Source organism: Rhinatrema bivittatum, chromosome 9 (assembly GCF_901001135.1).
Source record: "Rhinatrema bivittatum chromosome 9, aRhiBiv1.1, whole genome shotgun sequence".
In the NCBI taxonomy this organism is placed as follows: Eukaryota; Metazoa; Chordata; class Amphibia; order Gymnophiona; family Rhinatrematidae; genus Rhinatrema; species Rhinatrema bivittatum.
Genome location: NC_042623.1, coordinates 151,549,505 through 151,574,329, shown reverse-complemented (window position 1 = coordinate 151,574,329; position 24,825 = coordinate 151,549,505). Strand labels below are relative to the sequence as shown.

The 24,825-nt window shown below is 42.6% G+C and overlaps 1 protein-coding gene across 2 annotated transcripts in view; it reads left to right on the top strand.

Annotated features, from left to right (window-relative positions):
- Positions 1 to 24,825, top strand: part of FAM124B (family with sequence similarity 124 member B) — a 55,766-nt gene that overhangs the window by 9,241 nt on the left and 21,700 nt on the right. For both annotated transcript variants that reach the window (XM_029616990.1, XM_029616991.1), the window contains exon 2: positions 6,377 to 6,408. In XM_029616990.1, the coding sequence (XP_029472850.1) occupies positions 6,393 to 6,408 (16 nt within the window). In that variant the 5' untranslated portion in view covers positions 6,377 to 6,392. The remainder of the gene's footprint in view (positions 1 to 6,376; positions 6,409 to 24,825) is intronic.

The window sequence follows — 24,825 nt, the reverse complement described above, 5'->3', positions numbered from 1 at the left end:
TAAATCCAGATTATTATCAATACATATCAGTTTGGAGTAAATTTCTCAAATTAAATTTTAAAGTTAGCATGTCAACGCTGACATTAAATGCATTAATTCCCTCCACCACCTGCACCACTACCAAACTACCTCCTCTGAGATAAGTTTCTTGTAGAAATTGGTCTGCAATAACCCACATACATTTTAATTAACTTTATTTTACTGTGCTTTTATAGGTAATAGACTGATTTGCATGTATTTTTTTGATTGTTGTAAGCCACCTTGGACTGCTTTCTGGTTTGGATTTGGCAGCATATATATAAGAATAAATAGAAAATGGAATGGAAATGGAAATAATTATTCAGTTCATTGCCTGTTTTCCACAGATATTATGCTTATGTTTGCCCTGTCTAAATAACACTACTATTATCAAAAGAGATCTCCCCCCAAGTTTATGCTTAATATCATTCTTAAAACGCACCTGGTGGAGGCAAGGGGACTTTTCTGTTACCTGATTTGGAAGGTGTAAAGCCTTATTTCCTGACTTCCTGCTGCCTCGGGGGAACGTCTGCATACTGTGAGAACTCTGGACTTTCCGGAGGTAGGCAGGAGCCTGCCCCGACGCAGGGGAAGACCAATCAGAGTGAATTACATCATTGGGAGGAGCTGGAGGTGATCTCTTAACCAGCCCTCTCACGGCACGCAGCTCTGACCGGCTCTGACTGGATCCAACTGGTCCTATAGATAATTTAATATCGTTCCCCTCAGGTAGGAAAAGTAATTACTAGTATTTTTAATTCTTCATGTCCTCCATTTAGGGAAGCATTGTTGGAAGAGGTAGGAACAATTAGTCACATCTGTTCTTTAGCTCTTTGTTTTGTTTATATAAAATAAATGCCTCACACTAAGCGGAAGGCAAAACTAAAGCCTTCCACAAGTACTCCTACTTTAGAGCTAGGACAGAGGACTGTGGCTGACTGGTTGAGTTCCCCACAAATAACTCCTGTTGAGGAGGCCGTTATAGGGACAGATATGGAGCTAAATCTGTCCCTATTGGCCGATAACATCTCTCTGAGTCCAGGAGCTCCAGATATTCCACTACCTCCCGGAAAGGAAGGGGTAGTACTTCCCAACTTACCAGAAAGTCCCCAGGATGGGTTAGAAATGGAGGAAGTCAGTGAAATTCAAAATGGAAAAGAAATATCAGGTGAAATGACCCTTCTCTTAATAATGACTAAACAAGAGATTAAAGAGAGTAAATCTTTGCCATCCTCAAAGTCTTCCAAGGAAATAATGAAACAAACAAAGGAAAACTCAATATTCAAGAAATTATAGTGAGACCTACATCTATAACCATGGATACTTTGTGGAATGTTCTAACGAAATTAGATTCTTCTATTAAAAATTTAATTAAAGTTGTTAATGAAACAAATGAAATAGTTAAAAGTAATTCAGCAGCTTTAATTAATTTACAAAAGCAGAATAATATTGTTGATCAACGCCTCATGCAGGTGGAAAAATTTCAAGTTCAACAAATCAAAGCGGAAGCTGAAATACAAAGGAAAATTGAAAATATTGAGAATTACTCAGAGTTTTAAATTTGAGAGTGGTCAAGTTTCCTTTTATCAGTAAGGTTTCGCCTATAAAATTGATTAGGATGTATATTATGAAAATACTGAATATTCCAGAACAGAGTATGCCAACTATTGTTAGAGCATTTTATATAAGTAACACTGTCAAGATCAAGGAGCAGGCTCTTGCGAAGCAGGATACTGACGTAGTAGGAGAGCATAAAGAAAACAATGGATCAACTTTAGATTTCTCTGATTTTTTTAGAAAAATCACAAGATGAAGTAGTTATTGAAAAAACAGGTACTATGTTAATAACCTTTGCATTTATTTCAGATAGAGACACAGTTTTAAAAAATTTTTTCCGTAATAGGATGAAAACTTTTTACGGGAACAAAATTTGGATCTATCCAGATGTAGTAAAGACTACACAAATTAGGAGGAAACATTTCCTTGAGTTAAGATCGAAAGTGACTGAGGGGTGGTCAGTTCATCCTTCGCTATCCATGTAAATGTGCTATTAAATTGGATGGGAAAAATTATCAGTTCACTGAGCCCGAACATCTCAAAACACTCCTGGGAGATTGAAGGAATACTAGATTAATAAGGAAAGGGGTATGAAACCTACATTTCTTATATTTTATTACTTTTGCTCACAAGTTTAAATGCTTCTCTAAAGTTTACTTTTAAAAATCAGATGGATGTATGGAATTATATGTGATATGAATTAGTTTGATATTTCAATCTGTATTACAATCATCTGTAAAAGTCTTTTGGCAAGTAATTTATGTATTACATGTTAAAATTATAAATAAAGATTACAAAAAAAAACCCCCGCACCTGGTACATGTGACTTTTTAGGTATACACTGTTGCCATACTCAAAATTAATGTGCCAATTGGCACGTCAATAAATTTATTAAGAGGGCAGAGGATGGTTTCATACATTTATCAATAGGCAACCCCCTCAGTGCCTTACTTTTTAATTGTATTTATTTATTTATTTAGATTTTTTTCTATACTGGCATTCGTGAAAATGTCACATCAAGCCGGTTTACAATAAACAATGGGGTGATAACCGTAACAGAGAACGAGATAATATGTATTAAACATAGTATAGATGCAGTTACAATAAAACAAGGAGTTGTACAACTAGGAGCAAGAAGAAGAAAAGATAGTAACTTTAACATAGTATATTAACCCATAGTATATTAATCATTAACTCACCCTCCGACCTCCCTTTCTTTTATTTCAAATGTATGTTTAAAAACTTTGAGAGATAGGCAAAAGGGTTACCCCTGTTTCTTTGTTTGAGCTTGCCTTTTATTCGAACTTATATCCATGTATATCTTCTTGTGCTACCGCACTTCCTGTTTATTAAACCGTCACGCACAACAGAAGACTAAGAAACCTTATAGTACGGGGCATCATAGCAAATGTGGGAAATGCACGGTCTGTGGTACCACAATTGAAGGAGATATATGGATTCATCCAGTGACTGAATATAAAGCATACAGAAAATCCATAACAGATTGCACCATTAAAGCAGTGATATATGTTATAGTATGCCCCTGTCCGAAGGTATATGTTGGCCGTACTAGTAGAGCTATTAAAGTACGGATGGCGGAGCACCGTTCCCAATTAAACACTACTATGGTAACAGCACCGATAGTACTCCATTGTGTAGAGAAGAGCCACACATATGACCAATTGAGATGGACGGTGATTGACAGCGTTGAAGAGAAACAAGGGAGCCTGTCTCTGTTGAATTATCGCGAGCAAGCATGTATTTTCAAATTACGCTTTGAACAGCCCGCAGGGATCAATTGGATTGGTTGTCTCTGATATAATGCCCTGTGATAGGTCAAGTTGGTATCCTGGATGTCCTTTAAATAGGAAACAGGAAGTGAAGGTCTGAACACCGTCGGATTCAACATTGCACGGAGGCTCGTTGAGCACCGAGTTGAGAAGAGAAAGCTGTGGCAGAATGCGTAAAACACTGCTTGTGGATTTTATAAAAAAAGAAAAAGAAAAAAGGGGGAGATAATCCCTGAAGAAGGCATTCGGTGCCGAAACTTGCGCTAGTCGGATTCTTCAAACGGATGTAAGGACGAACATTGGGACATTTTAAAGCTAAGTAAAATGCGGTTAGTTTTCTGTCGGTTTAATAAACAGGAAGTGCAGTAGCACAAGAAGATATACATGGATATAAATTTGAATAAAAGGCAAGCTCAAACAAAGAAACAGGGGTAACCCTGTTGCCTATCTCTCAAAGTTTTTAAACATACATTTGAAATAAAAGAAAGGGAGGTCGGAGGGTGAGTTAATGATTAAAAAGTAAGGCACTGAGGGGGGTGCCTATTGATAAATGTATGAAACCATCCTCTGCCCTCTTAACAAATTTATTGACGTGCCATGTACCAGGTGCGTTTTAGGACTGTCTAAATAGCATGCATTAAAAGGGCTGATAGTGAGCATAGTTGACCTAATGCACATTAATAGCACTTTTAACATGTTAACACCATCCTAAATATCAGCACAGTTTAGTGCATTGGCCTCTGAGGCTGACCTTTTCATATTCCACATGCAGTCCTTATTTTTCTGGTGGTAGTGGTGGTGGTGGTGAGGGGGTTTAGAAGTAGATGTGTTGATTGATGGTAGATGTGACATCTGAAACACCATGAAAGTTATTTCGTGCTAATAGGTTTAACAGAGAAGTTGTGTTCTTATCCAGCTGCTCTGGTCTACTTTCCTTGATAGCACTCCAGGAGGTTTTAGTTTCTAGGTCAGAAGTAAATTATTTATTTTGAGCAGTAAGAAAAAAAAAAAGATCAGTTGTGGCACAGAGAGAAGCTCTGGGCAGCCTTGGTCCGGTTGATGTTCGGTGTCTGGTGAGCTCGGGTGGTGAAAAGGAACAGTTGCAACTTGGGTTCTCTTTCAGTTTCAAATTATTTTGACTTCTTTGAATTCCATCAGCCGATGTGCTAGCTATGCGACGAATTGGGGAGAGAGAGGATTATACTGAAAGCAACAAAACAGAGCATATAACATTCACAACAGGTATGAGCACAGAAAGGGTGACCATGTGTAGCAAAACGAATGTGAGTTAATTGGGGTTTTACAGTGCCTTGTGCAGAGTTTATTGGAACCGATGCCTCAGACTACTGACATATGTTGTATGTTTTTATCTTCTGGGGGTTTGGTGCCCCTGCTTTACTACTTCCATTTTTATTTGACAGGAATAAAATATAATATACCTTCCATTTTTGTCCCTATTCCCAATAATGTTTTATGTTTTGGACCAGTTTGGGAATTGCTGTTGTTCCCTCCCACTTTCTTTTCAACATGGCTCTCTAGGCCATATACTGGAAGTGATGCAAATTTGTCTTCAGTGAGTCATCTGAGTTTTGTCTACACATTTGCGCACAAATGTCAAATTAGTTCAAAAGAAATCTGTCTTGCATTTCCCAAAAAAGTGAACAAGTACTCAACTATTATCAATTAAAAACACCTTTTATTTAAATTCTTTAAGCAGCTCCACTTCAGTTTTCGGGCCTGCTATACCAGCAAGTAAATTTTCAAAGGGCCACATGCGTAAAAACTGGAGTTTATGTGCGTGGCCGGGCCTTGCGCGTGCCGTGCAGATTTTACTACAGGCGTGGCCATGCGCGTAAACCCCCTGTATGCGCAGAAGTGCCGGCCGAGGGAAAAGGGGCAGCCCGGGGGCATGGTATGGGTGGGCCGGGAAAGCGCCATTAGCCGCTGACCTGGGGAAGTGCTTGCCAGCAGCTGGGGGGGCAGTAAGTAACAAAAAAAAATTAGGGATAGGTAGGGTTAGGTTAGGGGTCGGGGAGGAGAGGGGAAGAAGTAGAAAGGGTAGGGTTAGGGATAGGAAAGATCCCTCCCAAGCACTCCTTTATTGGAGCGGACTGGGAGGGAACTGGGGGGAGGTCCGATTGCATCACCGTGCGTAGGTTATAATATCCTCCCCTGCACGCCCGAGTCACAGGTGCGCGTAGCCATCACATTTTATAACATGCGCGCGCCAGCACGCACGTTATAAATTTGGTGTGTCCATGTGCACGCGCGGACTTTTTAAAATCGACCCCCTAAGACTTTTCTTCCATTCCGTCTATGATACAACTGCTTGGTAAATGAAGTCCTTAGTTAGTTCCTGGGAGCAGCCTTGTTTGGATCAGTACCATCAAATGAAATTTAATTGGTTTATGTACTGTTTGTCATTTTGGATTGGAGTTTAGATGTAATTTGCCTTTCCAAATCCAAGCTCAAGGCAAGTTACAGTTCAGATCCGAAAGTATTTCCCTTCCCCAGAAGGCTTACAATCTATATTTGTACCTGAGACAATGAAGTGACCTATCAAGGGTCCCGAGGAGAGTCAGTGGTAGACGTGGGATTTGAACCCTGGCTTCCCTAGTACTTGGTTTTCTACTCTAACCACTAAAGTACTCCTCCGCTCCTCTGTTGCACCTAGAGGTTCAGGGGATTTCTGGGGACCAGCTTAAAATATTAAAAAATCAGTATATGGTAAATTTTTTAATTGAAGCAGAATATTATTACTAGATACATTTTTTAAATGATATGCAGAAAGATGGTACAGCTTACTTCAAAATGTTCAAAGGCATAGTGATGTCAATAAATTGGGTGTGAGTTTGAAACCGGTACATGAATATACAGTAACAGGGATCAACTATTACCTTTAGGGTTAGTAGCTCTAGGACCTTGTTTAGATATGTTTGTATAGCTGAGACTTATGGAAACATTTAACATTTAGTTAAAAAATATTGACTGACAGTGATTTTTTTTCACAGGTCTGATTTCAGCAGAATGTCATCAGTGAGTAGTAAGTAATGTTTGTTTTCTAAACACATTACTAACATTAACAACGGGATTATTTTTTATTGTGTTCTAAATAGCAGAAAGACTATGATATGAAATTAATTGCTATATGGTGACATTTTAACTATGCTTTATAATCTTTGAATGAATTTAATATCTTTGCTATTTGATGCATAGCATCACCTGATCAGAGTACATAGTTCTTACCTTTTTGTCTTCTGGCTCAGCAGCTTCCTCGGGCTTCCAGCTCAATCAGGACTGGTCTCTTCAGCTATAGTGCCATGGGTCTACATTCACAATTACCCATGATTCTTTCCCTCTTCAACTCAGCTCTCCTGTCCTTGCCAGGAGCCTCAAATTGCAGCCCCTTCCAGAACTCTAAATTGGGCCACTGGGTCATAGCGTGGCGAATGAGATTCCTTCTCCCTACCCCATCCATCCAAATCCCCCGCACAAGAGGCTGTGAATGCTGTCCCTGCAGCATGCATGGCCCCTGACCACCCAGGGAGCAGAAGACTTGACCCAGGAATTCAACCCAAGGATCCTCTGCATGGCAGTGTGCTGTGTTACCACAAAGTCGCCAGGCTGGCCCTTAGTTCTGATTTCTTTGTTGGCTTTAATTATGCCAAACACAAAACTACTTCACCAAAAATGTGCTAAGTGCTGATACACACAGAAAAGGAGAAAAAGACCACATAATCTTTTCGTGATGCAGTTTAGCTCAGCAAGAGTCTCTGCAAACACACAGATTCACTCATCGGTCAAAAAACTCTATCAATTCTTTAATAAACAAAAAAAGTTTTCTCTTTTTTTATTTTTATTTAAAAAATCTAATAAATTGCCAAAAACAAAGATGACTTGTTCAGATGAGTGATTAAGAAACTTTTACTTATCTGAGATTGGAAGTATTTGTAGAACTGTGAGAAGATGATAAAACGTATCCCATGCTGATGTTTGCCAGTGTTTCACAGCTGCTTCAGAGCACACTATATTGCATATTAATGCACAGCCAAACAAAAATCCTTCCACGTTTAATAGCACTTAAATAGTTTTAATTATGCAGCAGCATGTCACTGGTGTTAGGCAAGGGCCCAGTCAGGGCTGGTGCAAAGGGATTAGACGCCCTAGGCACCTTCTCCCTTGCGCCGCCCTCCTGTTCGCGTAAACACAACCCCTCACCCCCACCCCGCCCCTAGTCGATGCCCCCTACTCCTGCTTCCAGGGGCGGGGACTACATACACACATTCCCCCACTCCCTGTGCCACCCCCCCAAATTTAAATAAAATAACCCCCCCACCCCCCCCAAGACTCACGAAAACCCCTAGTGGTCCAGCGGGGGTCCCAGAAGCGATCTGCCACTTCCGGGCCATCAGCTGCCACTAACCAAAATGGCGCCGGTGGCCTTTAGCCCTTACCATATGACAGGGGCTGCCAGTGCCATTGGCCAGCCCATGTCACATGGTAGGGGCAATGGATGACTAGCACCATTTAAAAAATGGCACCGTTCATCCATTAAAAAGTCTTATGGACATTCCAATGGCATATATTGTAGCAGTTTTCAAAAGCCCACTTATTCGAATAAAGTGCATTTACACATGTAAAACCCAATTTTAAGCAAGCAAATGCTTTTCAAATTCAGGCCTTTTGTGTATTTCTGCTGCATTGTGTAGCTCATCTCCAGTACATTTCAAAACTCAAAAGCATATGTCAGAAAGACATCTACCTGCTTCACTCAAGGAAGCTTCAATCTGTCCTAGTTTTAAAAATCCCAATTTATATCTAACAGAACTTGAAAATAACTGTCCTATTTCATCATTGTTTTCTAGCTAAACTTATAGAAAGAGTAGTCCTAAAAGCAATACAGCATTTCATCACTTCAGCAATTATTTGGATAATTATCAGTTTGGATTTTGAGCTTGTCACTGAATCTCTGCTATTATCTAGCCTTGATGCTTCACACTACGACTCTGACTAAGTCACAGACATTTTTTCTGAACCTTCTTGATATAGCCTAAGCATTTGGCAACTTAAATCATAAAATTTTACTCAGGTGTCCCTGTTCCATGGTCATCTCATCCACTACTCTTAACTGGTTTTCATCATTCCTACAGAACAGAGTACAGAAGATCTTTCTCAATAGTGCAAGCTCTATGCCTTTTCCATTATTGATAGGCGTGCCAAAAGGCTTTCAGCCACATTATTTAACATTTATATCTTTCCTTTGTGCCAGGTGCTAAAAATTCTTGATGTAGGATGTAAACTATGCTAATGATATTCAGTTTCCTCTTCAGTGAATGATGCCCTCTTCAAGATTAGTTTGTGCTTGACTGCTATTAAACCTTAGCTGTCTACTAATAAACTTGCTTTAAATTTGCATAAAACTGAAATAGTACAACTTGTCTGTTGTCCTTCAGACAATGAACCCGGATCCCTATTGCTTGAGGGTATTGCCATCTCAATTCATGACCAGGCCTGTAATCTTGGGGTACTGCTTGACTCCCCTCTCATCTGCACGTAAATGCTATGTTGACAAGTGCATTTTTCAAGTTACATCTCCTTGGTGACCATGATTTTCAGCTGGTTTTATAATCAGAATACCATCAGGGCATTACAAATTATTCAAAATGCTGCAGCTCATATTAAGAACATAAGAACATAAGAAAATGCCATACTGGGTCAGACCAAGGGTCCATCAAGCCCAGCATCCTGTTTCCAACAGTGGCCAATCCAGGCCATAAGAACCTGGCAAGTACCCAAAAACTAAGTCTATTCCATGTAACCATTGCTAATGGCAGTAGCAATTATCTAAGTGAACTTAATAGCAGGTAATGGACTTCTCCTCCAAGAACTTATCCAATCCTTTTTTAAACACAGCTATACTAACTGCACGAACCACATTCTCTGGCAACAAATTCCAGAGTTTAATTGTGCGTTGAGTAAAAAGAACTTTCTCCGATTAGTTTTAAATGTGCCCCATGCTAACTTCATGGAGTGTCCCCTAGTCTTTCTACTATCCGAAAGAGTAAATAACCGATTCACATCTACCCGTTCTAGACCTCTCATGATTTTAAACACCTCTATCATATCCCCCCTCAGTCGTCTCTTCTCCAAGCTGAAAAGTCCTAACCTCTTTTAGTCTTTCCTCATGGGGGAGTTGCTCCATTCCCCTTATCATTTTGGTAGCCCTTCTCTGTACCTTCTCCATCGCAATTATATCTTTTTTGAGATGCGGCGACCAGAATTGTACACAGTATTCAAGGTGTGGTCTCACCATGGAGCGATACAGAGGCATTATGACATTTTCCGTTTTATTCAAAATTCCTTTTCTAATAATTCCCAACATTCTGTTTGCTTTTTTGACTGCCGCAGCACACTGAACCGACGATTTCAATGTGTTATCCACTATGACACCTAGATCTCTTTCTTGGGTTGTAGCACCTAATATGGAACCCAACATCGTGTAATTATAGCATGGGTTATTTTTCCCTATATGCATCACCTTGCACTTATCCACATTAAATTTCATCTGCCATTTGGATGCCCAATTTTCCAGTCTCACAAGGTCTTCCTGCAATTTATCACAATCTGTTTGTGATTTAACTACTCTGAACAATTTTGTGTCATCTGCAAATTTGATTATCTCACTCGTCGTATTTCTTTCCAGATCATTTATAAATATATTGAATAGTAAGGGTCCCAATACAGATCCCTGAGGCACTCCACTGTCCACTCCCTTCCACTGAGAAAATTGCCCATTTAATCCTACTCTCTGTTTCCTGTCTTTTAGCCAGTTTGCAATCCACGAAAGGACATCGCCACCTATCCCATGACTTTTTACTTTTCCTAGAAGTTTGACAAAGTTCCTCTCATGAGGAACTTTGTCAAACGCCTTCTGAAAATCCAAGTATACTATATCTACCGGTTCACCTTTATCCACATGTTTATTAACTCCTTCAAAAAAGTGAAGCAGATTTGTGAGGCAAGACTTGCCCTGGGTAAAGCCATGCTGACTTTGTTCCATTAAACCATGTCTTTCTATATGTTCTGTGATTTTGATGTTTAGAACACTTTCCACTATTTTTCCTGGCACTGAAGTCAGGCTAACCGGTCTGTAGTTTCCCGGATCGCCCCTGGAGCCCTTTTTAAATATTGGGGTTACATTTGCTATCCTCCAGTCTTCAGGTACAATGGATGATTTTAATGATAAGTTACAAATTTTTACTAATAGGACTGAAATTTCATTTTTTAGTTCCTTCAGAACTCTGGGGTGTATACCATCCGGTCCAGGTGATTTACTACTCTTCAGTTTGTCAATCAGGCCTAGCACATCTTCTAGGTTCACCGTGATTTGATTCAGTCCATCTGAATCATTACCCATGAAAACCTTCTCCATTACGGGTACCTCCCCAACATCCTCTTCAGTAAACACCGAAGCAAAGAAATCATTTAATCTTTCCGCGATGGCCTTATCTTCTCTAAGTGCCCCCTTTAACCCCTCGATCATCTAACGGTCCAACTGACTCCCTCACAGGCTTTCTGCTTCGGATATATTTAAAAAAGTTTTTACTGTGAGTTTTTGCCTCTACAGCCAACTTCTTTTCAAATTCTCTCTTAGCCTGTCTTATCAATGTCTTATATTTAACTTGCCAATGTTTATGCTTTATCCTATTTTCTTCTGTTGGATCCTTCTTCCAATTTTTGAATGAAGATCTTTTGGCTAAAATAGCTTCTTTCACCTCCCCTTTTAACCATGCTGGTAATCGTTTTGCCTTCTTTCCACCTTTCTTAATGTGTGGAATACATCTGGACTGTGCTTCTAGAATGGTATTTTTTAACAATGACCACGCCTCTTGGACATTTTTTACTTTTGTAGCTGCTCCTTTCAGTTTTTTTCTAACAATTTTTCTCATTTATCAAAGTTTCCCTTTTGAAAGTTTAGCACGAGAGCCTTGGATTTGCACACTGTTCCTTTTCCAGTCATTAAATCAAATTTGATCATATTATGATCACTATTGCCAAGCGGCCCCACCACCGTTACCTCTCTCACCAAGTCCTGTGCTCCACTGAGAATTAGATCTAAAATTGCTCCCTCTCTCGTCGGTTCCTGAACCAATTGCTCCATAAAGCTATCATTTATTCCATCCAGGAACGTTATCTCTCTAGCGTGACCCGATGATACATTTACCCAGTCTATATTGGGGTAATTGAAGTCTCCCATTATTACTGCACTACCAATTTGGTTAGCTTCCCTAATTTCTCTTAGCATTTCACTGTCCATCTCACCATCTTGACCAGGTGGACGGTAGTATACCCCTATCACTGTAGTCTTCCCTGATACACAAGGGATTTCTACCCATAAAGATTCAATTTTGTATTTAGTCTCAATGCAGGATGTTTATCCTGTTGGACTCTATGCCATCCCGGACATAAAGCGCCACACCTCCTCCCGACTGCTCCTCTCTGTCATTGCGATATAATTTGTACCCCGGTATAGCACTGTCCCATTGGTTATCCTCTTTCCACCATGTCTCTGAGATGCCAATTAAGTCTATGTCATCATTTACTGCTATACATTCTAATTCTCCCATCTTACTTCTTAGACTTCTGGCATTAGCATACAAACATTTCAAAGTTTGTTTTTTGTTTGTATTTTTATTCTGCTTTTAATTGATAGGGATAAGTTAGGAATTTTTTAGCTCAGGTGAGTTTTTAGTTACAGGCACTTGGACTACTTTTCTAATTATTGGAACCTCACTGTCAGGATGCCCTAATTCTAATGCATCATTAGTATCCTTTAAAGATACATCTCTCCGAACCATGCGCTGCTGAGCGACTGTCGGCTTTCCCCTTTGTTCTAGTTTAAAGCTGCTCTATCTCCTTTTTAAAGGTTAGCGCCAGCAGTCTGGTTCCACCCTGGTTAAGGTGGAGCCCATCCCTTCGGAAGAGACTCCCCCTTCCCCAAAAGGTTCCCCAGTTCCTAACAAAACTGAATCCCTCTTCCTTGCACCATCGTCTCATCCACGCATTGGATTATGGTTGGTGCTCCTGTAAGAGAGCACATATTACATAGACTCCATTGGTTGCCAGTGACCTAGAGCAGGGGTGAGCAAACGTTTTGAGCTGTGGCACCCCCCGCCCCTTCCATTCATGCAGTTGACTGGGACCCCAAGAGGGTTTAATATACGCACGCACGCACACACGCACACACACACACAGTACATTCATGAAGAATATTCACCAGGCAGCCACACTGCCCAACAGTGTTGCTCAAAGCTCCCATTTTGTTTTCCTTCAAGTTGCTATTAAAAGGAGTAAGCTCACACATACACACACACACAGGCACAGAGAGGTAAACGCCCTGTACACAGACAGATGCAAAGAGAAACAGAACAGATCAGACACACAGACACCCTACCCCAAGACAGTCAGAGAGTAGTGTTGGTAGCTGTATTGATGAAGATCCCGGGCAGGCAGAAGTAGTTGGATTGCAGGCAACCAGGCAGGGAGAGCAGGCCCTTGAGGAGTGAGTAACTGGTCCCAGATAGGCACCCTGAAAGAAAGCAAAGGGCCCCCAAGGAGCGGGTACCCAGGTTAGGTGAATAATCCCGAAGGGCAGAGAGAGAGCTTCCAGCGGCAGCATGGAAGCGGGCAGAGTAGCATAGACTGGAGGCATTCCAATCTTGCTAACTCGAGTTGTTAGCAAATGAAGGGCAGGCTAAATACCCCCGGATGGCGTCACGTCACTCGAGGGGGATGCCCCCGAGGTTCCCACCATGACGTGGATAAAGACGTGGGTGGCGTGCGCCGCGCGCACTCTAGGAGGCACTCTGGAGAAACATGGCGGATTAGCCTTGCAATTGCCGTTCTGGGGATGCCAGAGAGAGCGGCATGAAAACGCGGTGGGCAGCCCATCTTCCCAAGGCTAGAGGAGAGAGCAGGAAAGAAAGGTGAGGCACAGAGGGTCGAAGCCGTCTGAGACCGACGGACGCAACACTAATACTCTGCACTGGCCATGGGCATTGCTGTACAAACATTTAACAGAATCTCCCGACTTGGGGTGTCATGTCTTGTGGTAACGGGGGAGGGCGCAGATTTTTCACTTGGCCATAGGCGCCAAATTGCCTAGCTACAGCTCTGCTGCCTACGTGATCCGTCCCACTCGTGAAGATGAAGGCCCAGTGAAAATGAGTGTGTTTAGAGGGGTGTGTGTGTGTGTGAGAGATTGCGAGCCTGGGGGGGGGGGGGGCAGATGAGAGTGCATGTGTGAGGGTGCTTGGTGGTGTATGAGAGATCATGGGTGAGGGTGCTTGGAGGGGTGAGAGAGAGCATGTGTGAGGGTGCTTGGGGGGGAGAGAGCATGTGCGAGGGTGCTTGAATGTAGGTGCCAGAGAGAGGGAGCCCTATGGGGGGGCAGAGGGGGTGGGGGTGCCATCTCAACCCTCATCTCAGCAGCAGGTTTGCCTTGAGCTGCCCCTGCCTGTTGGGTGTGTGTGAGTGGGGGGGTGAGAATAAAGGCCTGGGCATGTGTGCATGTGAGAATGGGAGCCAGTGTGGGTAACAATGGGAGCCTGAGTGTGTGTCTGTGTGTATAAGAATGAAGCCTGGGGGGGGGGGGGGTGAGAAACTGAGAACTTGTGTGTGTGTGTGTGTGTGTGTGTGTGTGTGTGTGTGTGTGTGTGTAGAGAATGTGAGCTTGTGTTTGTGAGGGTAGAGGATATGAAAGAGAGATCTTATGTGTGTGAGGTAGTCTGTGAGAGAAAGCAAGAGCCTCTGTGTGTGTGTGTGTGTGTGTGTGTGTGTGAGAGAGGGAGGAAGGGAAGAAGACAGTAGGAGAAGAGAGACCCTGAAAAGGAATTAGGATTCACCAACAAGGGAAAAGTGGGGAAAAAAGAAGCCGGGATCAACTGATTAGAAAAATACAAAGATCAGACAACAAAGGTTAAAAAAAAAAAGAATTTTTTTTCAGAATTTAGCAATTTGAATATGTTATCTTTGGGAATGTGCATTGCTTATAATTTTATATTTTGCTCTCTCTTCAATATTCCACTGTTCAGAGTCTAGTTTCTCGGGAATTCTATTTCGGTTTTGTCTAAGAACATAAGAAATTGCCATGCTGGGTCAGACCAAGGGTCCATCAAGCCCAGCATCCTGTTTCCAACAGAGGCCAAACCAGGCCACAAGAACCTGGCAATTACCCAAACACTAAGAAGATCCCATGCCACTGATGCAATTAATAGCAGTGGCTATTCCCTAAGTAAATTTGATTAATAGCCGTTAATGGACTTCTCCTCCAAGAACTTATCCAAACCTTTTTTGAACCCAGCTACACTAACTGCACTAACCACATCCTCTGGTAACAAATTCCAGAGCTTTATTGTGCGTTGAGTGAAAAAGAATTTTCTCCGATTAGTCTTAAATGTGCTGCTTGCTAACTTCATGGAATGCTCCCTAGTCCTTCTATTATTCGAAAGTGTAAATAACCGATTCACATCTACCTGTTCAAGTCCTCTCATGATCTTAAGACCTCTATGATATCCCCCCTCAGCCGTCTCTTCTCCAAGCTGAACAGCCCTAACCTCTTCAGCCTTTCCTCTTAGGGGAGCTGTTCCATCCCCCTTTATCATTTTAGTTGCCCTTCTCTGTACCTTCTCCAACTTCAATTCAAATTCTCTCTTCACCTGTCTTATCAATGTTTTACTTGACAATGCTTATGTTTTATCCTATTTTCTTCAGATGGATCCTTCTTCCAATTTTTGAAGGATATTTTTTGGCTAAAATAGCCTCTTTCACCTCACCTTTTAACCATGATGGTAATCGTTTTGCCTTCCTTCCACCTTTCTTAATGTGTGGAATACATATGGACTGTGCCTCTAGGATTGTATTTTAATAATGTCCATGCCTGTTGAACATTTTTAACCTTTTGCAGCTTCATCTTTCAGTTTTTTTTTCTATTTTCCTCATTTTATCAAAGTTTCCCTTTTGAAAGTTTAATGTTTGAGCTGCAGATTTACTTATTGTCCCCCTTCCAGTTATTAGTTTAAATTTGATCATGTTATGATCACTGTTGCCAAGTGGCCCCACCACCATTATCTCTCTCTCTCTCTCTGCATGTTTTTGTTTCTAATTTGTAGTTCGTTTCTGTTTTGCCTGTGTGTGTGTGACTGAAGTGCAGTATTTCTGCTAGCATGTAGTTTCTCAGAAGTAGTCCAACTTGTTCGGTTATTCCATTAGGTGATATATTAATGTTCTAGAGCCTGGTGTCATATTTTCATTGCTGTTTTTTCATAAGTTTGCTGTTATTTGAGTCCTGAGAGTCAGTGCTGTGGCTTATGGTATGTCTAGGTTCTAGAAGTCTCTTTCTTTGTAGGAGTTTGTGTTACCTCACAAACTAGCAGTGGAGGGATATTTTTTTGACTAGGTGACACCTGAATTTAAATTTTCTTTTTCATATTGGTTGTAATGTGAATTGTCCTAGCTCTGCTCTGCACCTGTTCTGATGATTAATGCTATTTTATTGCAGTTACGATGATTTCCAGCTTTCTGCAAAGAGAATTTATGAAAGAATACATTAATTTTTGTTTGATTTGATCTGTTTGTTTTCTTTGCTTTTTACATGATATATTTATGCAGTTATCAACTGCAATAAATATAAAATACATTTAATACAGATTAATAAGGAATTTTTAATTCTGGTAAGTGCTTGAAATAATTGAAGAAAATATTTAAATATTTTAAAGTTTCACACATGGTGCATAATGGCTGTTACAAACTACTTAGAAAAGCCATTGTAGGGTGCAGTATATGACATTATTTAGCAATAAGAATACAACTAGTAGGTGTCAGACCTGCATGCCTACAGCCCACGCATGTTAACTTTGTGCCCACCCAAAAAAATTAGTTCTGTCTATGCCCCTGGTAGAGATAGCCAAGCTATGCCCCTAATTCAGACCCAGGATTCCATGGTCTACTGGGTTTAAACAATTGCAAATGCTGACTCTTTCAAAAGATAATGTTGCAAGATTTTAGTGATCATTAAGGCATTTAAAAAAAAATGTCAAAAGATACCAGTTTTAAAGGCTCAACCGTTCAGATTTCTACTGTTTCTCACAGCCTTCTTTGAGCGTGAGCTTCCTGGTATGTCCCCAGGACGGGAAAAACAAAGAGAGGAAGCAGTAGGTTCTTCCTGTTAAATCTGCCACAAATCCTGACAATTCACTTGGCAGGGCTATCAGGAAATTTAACTTACAAAAATGCTTTGTGTTATTTATTGCCTTGTAGTAAGGCCTCTCCCTTTTCTCCCAGGAATACGTGTCACCTTTCTTTCAGTTAATTTGCTGGTTATTTCACAGATTAGAAAATGGTTCAGCATCATTTATAAAATAAGAAAACACATTCCAAATATGAGGAGCCAGAAGAGGAAACAACAAACAAAACTTTAAAATTCTCCAAATGAGAATAGGCTAATTTATCTGGGTTATGGCCACAGTTTTGCAAACCATAGTAATATCTGAGAATCAGTGGTTAAAACACAGAGCTGAGAGGCGGATGTATTAAGGTGTGCACGGTTTAACCCACAGTTGTGTGCGCAAACTCTACTGCTGACACAGCAAGGAGTTTTGCGTATAATGGAGTGAATTTTCAAAGAACATAAAGGTAGCAATGAACATAAAAGTAGCATATATAGTAACAATTTTTAAAAGGCCATTTTCGCATGTAAAAACATTTGAAAATTCAGCCCTATAGAGTGAATTTTCAAAGGAATCACACACATAAAAGTAGCAGTTTTCAAAAGAGCATTCACACATGTAAAGTCCATTTTTACGTATGCAAATCCTTTTGAAAATTACCTCCAGTGTGTATAACAATTAGTGCTCTCTCGTGCAATTCCAGTGCTAATGATGGCATTAGCTATTACCCCCCAGTGCAGGGAGGCGCACTGCCTTAACTTGTGTTTTCATAGCATTGGAAACTTAACTCCCAGTCAGAGGTGGAGTAAAGTTTCCTTAGCTAATGTTAGTCAATTGGTGGAAGTTAGAGTTCCGGTGCCAGGACTCGTCATTGGGATTTTATGCACAAAAAACATGATTTCTGTGTATAAAATTTGATATATGAGCATAAAATGTTTTAGTTGAAAGAGCGTATTTCAATGTATTGAATGCATGTACTTTTCTACCTATTTTATAAACATATGTGCATATATTTTACATGCGAAAACAATATGACTTACATAAATCCATGATTTACACACGTAAATTGGTATATTTTAAAAACTTGCATGCATAATTGAAATTACCAGATATCCGATTCTTCCACCTTTTCACCCAGCCCTCCAGATCATCAACACCCTCCTAGTTCTTCAATCTCAACACTCCCCGGCTCTAGAAAGCCCCCTAAACCACCACTTTTTTACATGTATAAATGTGCATGTGAAAGGGAAATATGGGCATACATTTGATGTTTGTAAAACAGCGGGTACGTGAGCACAGGCCTCTTGTATGCTCATTTTTATGCATGTAACTCTGAAAATTCACCCCACTGTGTTTAAAACTTTAAACAGGCTCTCAAACTGTTGGAGATGACCAGTCATGTTCATAGGATAATTAAGCAGGGCTTTAATTACATTGCAGTAGATGCCAGAGTGTATCATTGCCAGTCTGCAGTAATACATGTTACAGCTGAAATCTATTTTTCAGATCCAAGAATACAGATCTACCTCTTTCCTTTTTGCTTATTCTCTAAAATTTGCTGTTTGCTCTCCTACAACTGGTCACAAGTAGGCTCTTTCTTAGCTATATAATTTTTTCACTTTATAATGAAGTATTCTTTCTAGTTTGTATATAGTGGAATGTCTTATGTGCCTGACTATTTCCTCCTGTGTTGTTTTCCAACTGTGAATGTGCAGTAACTTATGCATGGAACCAATGAAGAATTTAGGATTTTGGCACCCCTAGGCCCTGATGGTGCTGTTGCCCCCCTATTACCTTCTCTCCACTTCCCTCCCTTCCCCCACCCACCAAGGTTGGACAACAGGGAGCAGCAGGTCTGAATCCCCTGGTTTCCTGGGGCAGCTCCTGGCAAAAATGTAAAAATTCTGAAGCAAATTGGCAAACATTTCCATCTTTTACATTGCAATATAAAAATAGTCATTTTACACTACAATTACCAGTATAACCCGGGCACTCCTCAGTTTACCAGTAAGCCTTGGTGTTTCGTGACAATGTCAGTTAGAGAGAGAATAGGTTAGAGCAGTGGTTCTCAACCTTTTTCCCACCGTGTCACACCTGACGGACCACGCTCACATGTGTGACACACTGCTCATTACAATCCATGGTAGAAATTTTAAAAAAAGACCTAGTATTACTTTTATGTTAAGCATGACACAAGGGAAAGATAAGTACTCTCGCTGAACAGAAATTACATAAATAGTACAAACTCCCATTTCAGAACAGCACCAGAATCCAGCACTTAAACAGTTAACCACTTAAGAAAAGGCAACACGGAAAATATTACACCAGGCCTTAAAACATCAGTACTCCTCCTGTTAGGAAAACAGAATGAACCAGGAACACAGAAACTACATGCCAGCAGTCACATGTGCAGACCCTCACCTGACAAAGAATAAAGAGGTCATAAAGCATAACTAGAAACATGCAGACAAAAACTGAACTGGAAACCGCAACAAGCCAGAGACTCAATATGCAGTACAACAATGGACAAACAGAAACGTCACCAGTTGTTATAAAATAAATCGAAGGATATAAAATCAATAGCAGTAAAACTATACTAATAAAAGGAACAAACAATTTTTAAAAAGCCGATGAATGGAATACCCAATAATTAAAAACTCATCTAAAAAATTTCCAGACACTAATAAAATATTTCAAAACCGCAAACACAAAGACCCAATAATTAAAAATAAAAAGGATAAAAACATGTTCTGTTCTCCACACCTGGAAAGGTTGGCTTTCCATGCCCTGAGATTGTTGTGAATTAGCAGGAGGAGGATAGAGGAGGGGAGGAGGGGTTTGCTTGCAGCTTTCCCCTCTCTCTCAATCACACACACACACACACACACACACATCACATTCACTCTCTCTCTCTCTCTTTCTCTCACTTACACACAGGCTTCTCAATCTCACACACACACATGCTCTCTCTCTCACACTTATACACACATGTTCTTAATTATACATACACACACTCTCTCAAACATACAGGCTCTCAATTACACACTTACGTGCTGTGTCTCTCACACACAAACGATCTCAATCACACGCAGACATATAGGCTGTCAATCACTCACATACATGCTCTCACACAAACAGGTTCTGAATCACATGCACTCATGCTCTCTTCCTCTCTCACACACACAAAGGCTCTCAATCACACAGTTACACACATGCTGTCTCTCACATACACAGGGTCTCAAACACACATGCTCACTCATTCACTCTCCCTCACCAAAAAACAACTGATGGCAGTAGCCGCCTCCTCCTCTTCCAGCCGTTGCGGTCTTGAGAAAGTCCCATCGGCTGCAGGGACTGACGTTGCTCCTCTTTTTGCTCTGGGACGCGCTGCTCTTCTCCTTCAGGCTGATGCTGCATGCCCTTGTAACTTAGCATGGTCTCTTCTTCCTGCGCACGTGGCCACTGCACTCCACTTCCTCTTCCAGGCCGTGGGGGTGGGAAGAGGAGACCATGCTGCTAGTGCTGCTGACTGAGTGCTTTTCGCAGCTCATCTGCTGTGTTCTGCCTGAGCTATCAGCATTTCAAGCCTGGGCAGAGGAAGAGGTTGCATATCGCCGGGACAGGTGGAGCAGGTGGGCCAGCGGTGGATCGGGCAGTGTGGCGACACGCCGGTTGAGAACTGCTGGGTTAGAGTAGAGGGGAAGTTCCATCCAAAAGCAGCTCCTCCCTTTGAGGAGTCTGGGGCGGCCATCCCCCTGTGAGTCTATTTAGGAGCTCTCCACATTGAGCTCGGGGAGCAGTCCTTTAGCTGGTCAAAGAGTAAGGAGCTAGAGAGATTTTATCTTTTGTTATTTTTCAGTAAAGGCAGGTTAAACCCCGCTTGCTGATCCTGACCAGGGTCGGGAGGGATTTCTCCTTTCGGTACACAACCTGTCTGGTTGAGTTCCCTCTGGGTCTAATTTAAGGGATTTTAAAAATATTTTTATTAAGGAGCCTCACTGGACACCTGGGCTTGTCTTGCACGCAGGGATTGGGGAACCCTGCGGGTGAGCTGCCCAGGGATAGGGAAGATACACCCCTGACATGGTGGTGACCTGCTGTGAGGAGGAGACTCCGCTGCTAGTTTTTGTTCCAATTTGGGGAAAGAGCCTTTTGTTAGAAGATCCAGGTGGAGGGTTTTTGGCTGCCCCTTCCTTCCTGCTAGAAGCAAGGGTCCCTCATATTTAGCATCCAGAGAGAGTACTAAAGAGACTGTGTAAGATCAAGGAGACCTTGAAGATCTGCTATTGGTGAGTAAAGGAAATAACATCGCTGGGGACATCCATCCGGTGTTCACCACCCTGGGGAGAGAAAGAGAGGATCTGCTCTCTGTGCCATAGACTTTGCTATTTTCATCAGTTTGGAAGGGGTTTTGACCATCCTAAGGACTCTGCCCATCGGGGAACTCCACTTAATTAAACCGAGAGAGTGGATGTTTCCCCTTACTCTGGCAAAAGTGAATCCTGCACAGATAGAGGAAAGAGACTATAGAGGAACTGAAGAGGGATTTCTGTGCTGCTGCAGTTTGAGTTTTGTGATATTCACCATCAGTATTTAAAAGTAAAGGCTTTCATTTTGGACACTAACCCAGCGGCTCCGGAGTATTCATTTCTGCACTCACTGCCCCCACATCAAGGATTACCATCCTCCCCAGGGGAAACTACTTACATCTGGGAATGTGTAAGGAAGCCACCACTGTCACAACAGGACCTGAGAGGATTCCTTTCTTACCCCCAGTTCATCAAATCCACACCTTGGGAAGTAAAGGAGTACAAGAGCTGGTCAGGGTCCCTGCCCTGAAGAGTATAAATAACTTTATAGCCTCACATGTGCTGGACCTGCACACTGGAGTGGGGTTACACTAGTAACCCCACTCCAGTGTGCAGGAAAGTGATTTCGGATATCAGTATGGGGAGGAGACCTCAGGGTTGGGGAGAGGAAGGGAGGAGGATCAGGAATGGGGTGAGGAGAAAGGTGTGAGGAAGGAGGACTAGGGATGGGGAGGATTGAGAAGATTGGGGTGAGAAGAAGGGGGAGGGTGAGGGAGGTTCTTGGATTGAGGAAGGGGAGGAAGGGAGTAGGATGGGCTGGGGAAGTGGGTTCCAGGATCTTGGGAGAAGGAAGAGGTAGGAAGGAAGGAAGTGAGGTGCCAGAATCTGGGGATAGAATTTAAGATCAAGGGAGGGAAGATTTGAAGAAGTGGGTGGGGAAGAAAGGAGGGAGGTGTCCCTACCATGCCCATGTTCTGCTTTTCCTCGCCTCCCCTCATTTGGCACCAATCCCTTTTCTCTCACACACACAAACATTGCCCTCCTGCCCTTGTTCCCCTCTATTTCACACATAACTATCTGCTCCCCATCCCCAGATGAAATCCTCTCATCTCACCCTCCGATGATCTCTGCTCAGCCCCTCCTAATCTCCCCAGAATGATCCCCGTCTGTTCTGCCTGCCACAGGCTGCCCTGCTCCCTGGATGCTGCCAGGAGGAAACAGAGGGCAGTTCTCTGCTGATTCAGCTCAGCTGAAAGGCAACAAATCTTCAGCCAGGCTGCTTCCCTCCAGATTTCTGCTGCCCTAGGCCCAGGCCTAGAGTGCCTATTGACAAATCCAGGCCTGCCTGTAACTCTAAACATTACATGGATGGCTGTGCCTGCAGAAACAGGAAGCCCAGAGCAGCCAAATGTAGCAGACTAAGGATTTCCCCATTCTTCCAGCAGACTTCCCCTCAAGTTCCACAGACCTATAATTGATTTCTCCCCCCCATGGACATCTTCTTTTTCCCCATACCCTCCCCACCTGGTCTCTGATCCTTACCCTCCAACTCTCACAGACTTCAAGGCTCCCTCTGGTTCTAGTGGTGCTGCTTGCAGAAGGCTGTGAGAGTAGGGACTGAGTCAGCCCGTGGCTTCATAATCACAGACCACTTGTCTGGCACGTCAGCTAAGAGGGGTGGGGACCTTGTAGTGCCTTTGTAAATGCAGAGACGTTTAGCTGCCTCACATCTCTGTGCTCACTGCTTTCTGGTATTGGGGTTTTTACTGAAGTGGAGGTCGCACTTGAGATCTGTGGCCCAGTGCGTGCAGGTGGTAAGGACCAGAAGCCAGGCCAGAGGAAGGGAATGGCGGTTCGGGTGGTAAGTGTAAGGTTTTAAATTGAAGATCAATAGGTGGTGGTAGGGTTGCCAACTGGGTCCAGATTCACCTTGTCAGGGTTGATTTCCCGTCCTGGATTTACTCCCCATTTCATGCAGGGATTTGTAATTCTAATTTCCGTATGCATTGCTTAAGAAAAATAAGAAAATGTTACTACAAATCCCCGCATACAATGGGATAAATCCTGGATTGGATCAACCTTGTCAGGCAAATCTGGAGCATTCTGACAATCCTAGGGAGTGGAAGGCTTAGAGGTGTGATGGTGGGTGGAGTTCTTGGAGAAAATTGGAGGTCTCCATGGGGGGGGGGGGGGGAGGATCTTGGAGGCCCAGGGGATCAGGGGGAATTGGAGGTCTTCCAATTCCAGTTGGTGAGGAATGTGGGGGTGCAAGATTAAATCAGAGAGGGAAAAAGGGAATGACTATGGAGGGCTGGGGGGGCACTTTAAGGAGATGATTGAGACGTAGTAGGGAAGACTCTGAGGGAATGGAGGAGGAGAGAATGAGGATTCAGTGGCAGAAGAAATAAAGGAATGGATATTAAACAGGCACAGAAACATAAAAGTATGCAATGTACAGAACACCTTTGGAAATGTAGGGTTCTCCATGGAATACACCTCTCTAATCTTGCTTTTCTTTTTCTTTTATTTTCCAAACCTCTCTCAATTAAGTATCCAATTCACTGAAGTGTTTTTCCCAATTTGATGAATCATGCCCTAAAAGACTCATTTTCAAACAGCCAGCCTGCATAGTCTAAAGTCCTTGGGTACTTTTTGCCTGCAGACTTTAGCCCGAATTATAAAGTGGATTTATGCACATAAGTTTGCCTTGATAATTCACAGGTTGTGGTGGGTACACACAAGGACATACACAATTGATTACACTGGCTTGGGAACACATGTAATTTAACATGCATACTTTTGCATGCATAGTTTTGAAATTCAAAAGGATCCATTGTTGCACTGGGTATCGTCTGGCTTGTTATAGTTTCCAGTTCAGTTTTTGTCTACATGTTTGTTTATGCTTTATGTTCTCACAGGACAAGCAGGATGGTAGTCCTCACATATGGGTGACATCACAGGATGGAGCCCAGTCACGGAACATTTTTGTCAAAGTTTCTAGAACTTTCACTGGCCCCTACTGGGCATGCCCAGCATGGCACTAACCCTGCAGCCAGCAGGGGTCCCTCTTCAGTCTTCTTTTTTCCGCGCAGCAGTAGCCATGCGGTAAGGAGCTCTACAAGGATTCCTGACAGGAATTTTCCTCATGGAATTATTTTAAAATTAATTGCCCCACAGGGGTCTTTCCGTTAACTTTTTTCAGTCCGCGGTACTCCGGTAAGTTTTTACCCTTTTTTTCCGTCGATTACCATCGAATTTGGCCCTCGCAGCCTACTGGCCCGTTGACAGTACTGCTGCTTGATTTTTTCTATGGCCATGGCGTCGGGGTTCCGTCGGTGTCCGGACTGTACTCGTACCATGTCCATTACAGACCCGCATAAGTCTGTGTAATGTGTCTTGGACGAGAGCACGATTGTCTTGACCTGCACCAAATGTGCCCTAATAACACCAAAAGGTTGCAAGGCCAGAATGGAGGAAGATGTGGCTTCTCTTCCGTGCTCAAACCCCGACTCCGTCCATTGCATCGACGTCATCGAACGGCACCGTCAACGTCGCGTCAGGATCGACCACCGACCGGTGACCGCCCGGCGTCGATCACTTCCCGGCCTTCAACACCCTCTTCTCCCCCTGAAGGACTGAGGGGATCGTAAGGAAGAACACATCGCCATCGGCACCGAAAAGTCTCGGACCATCGACCTCGCCATTGTCTCGAGCCGCCCGCCGAAGAAAACCCCGTCCAGAAAAGCACCAACCTTTTCGGCGACAGGTCACCGAGGCAATCCTCCACCCGACAGGGCTTCAGGAGCCGCGACTCCGCCTCTAACGGGTGGTCCCTCCGGCTATGCCTCTGCCTCCTCTTCTGTTCCGGAGCTGCTTGCTTCAGGTCTCCGAGAAGAATTGGGACTGGATGGTTCAGGAGGGCCA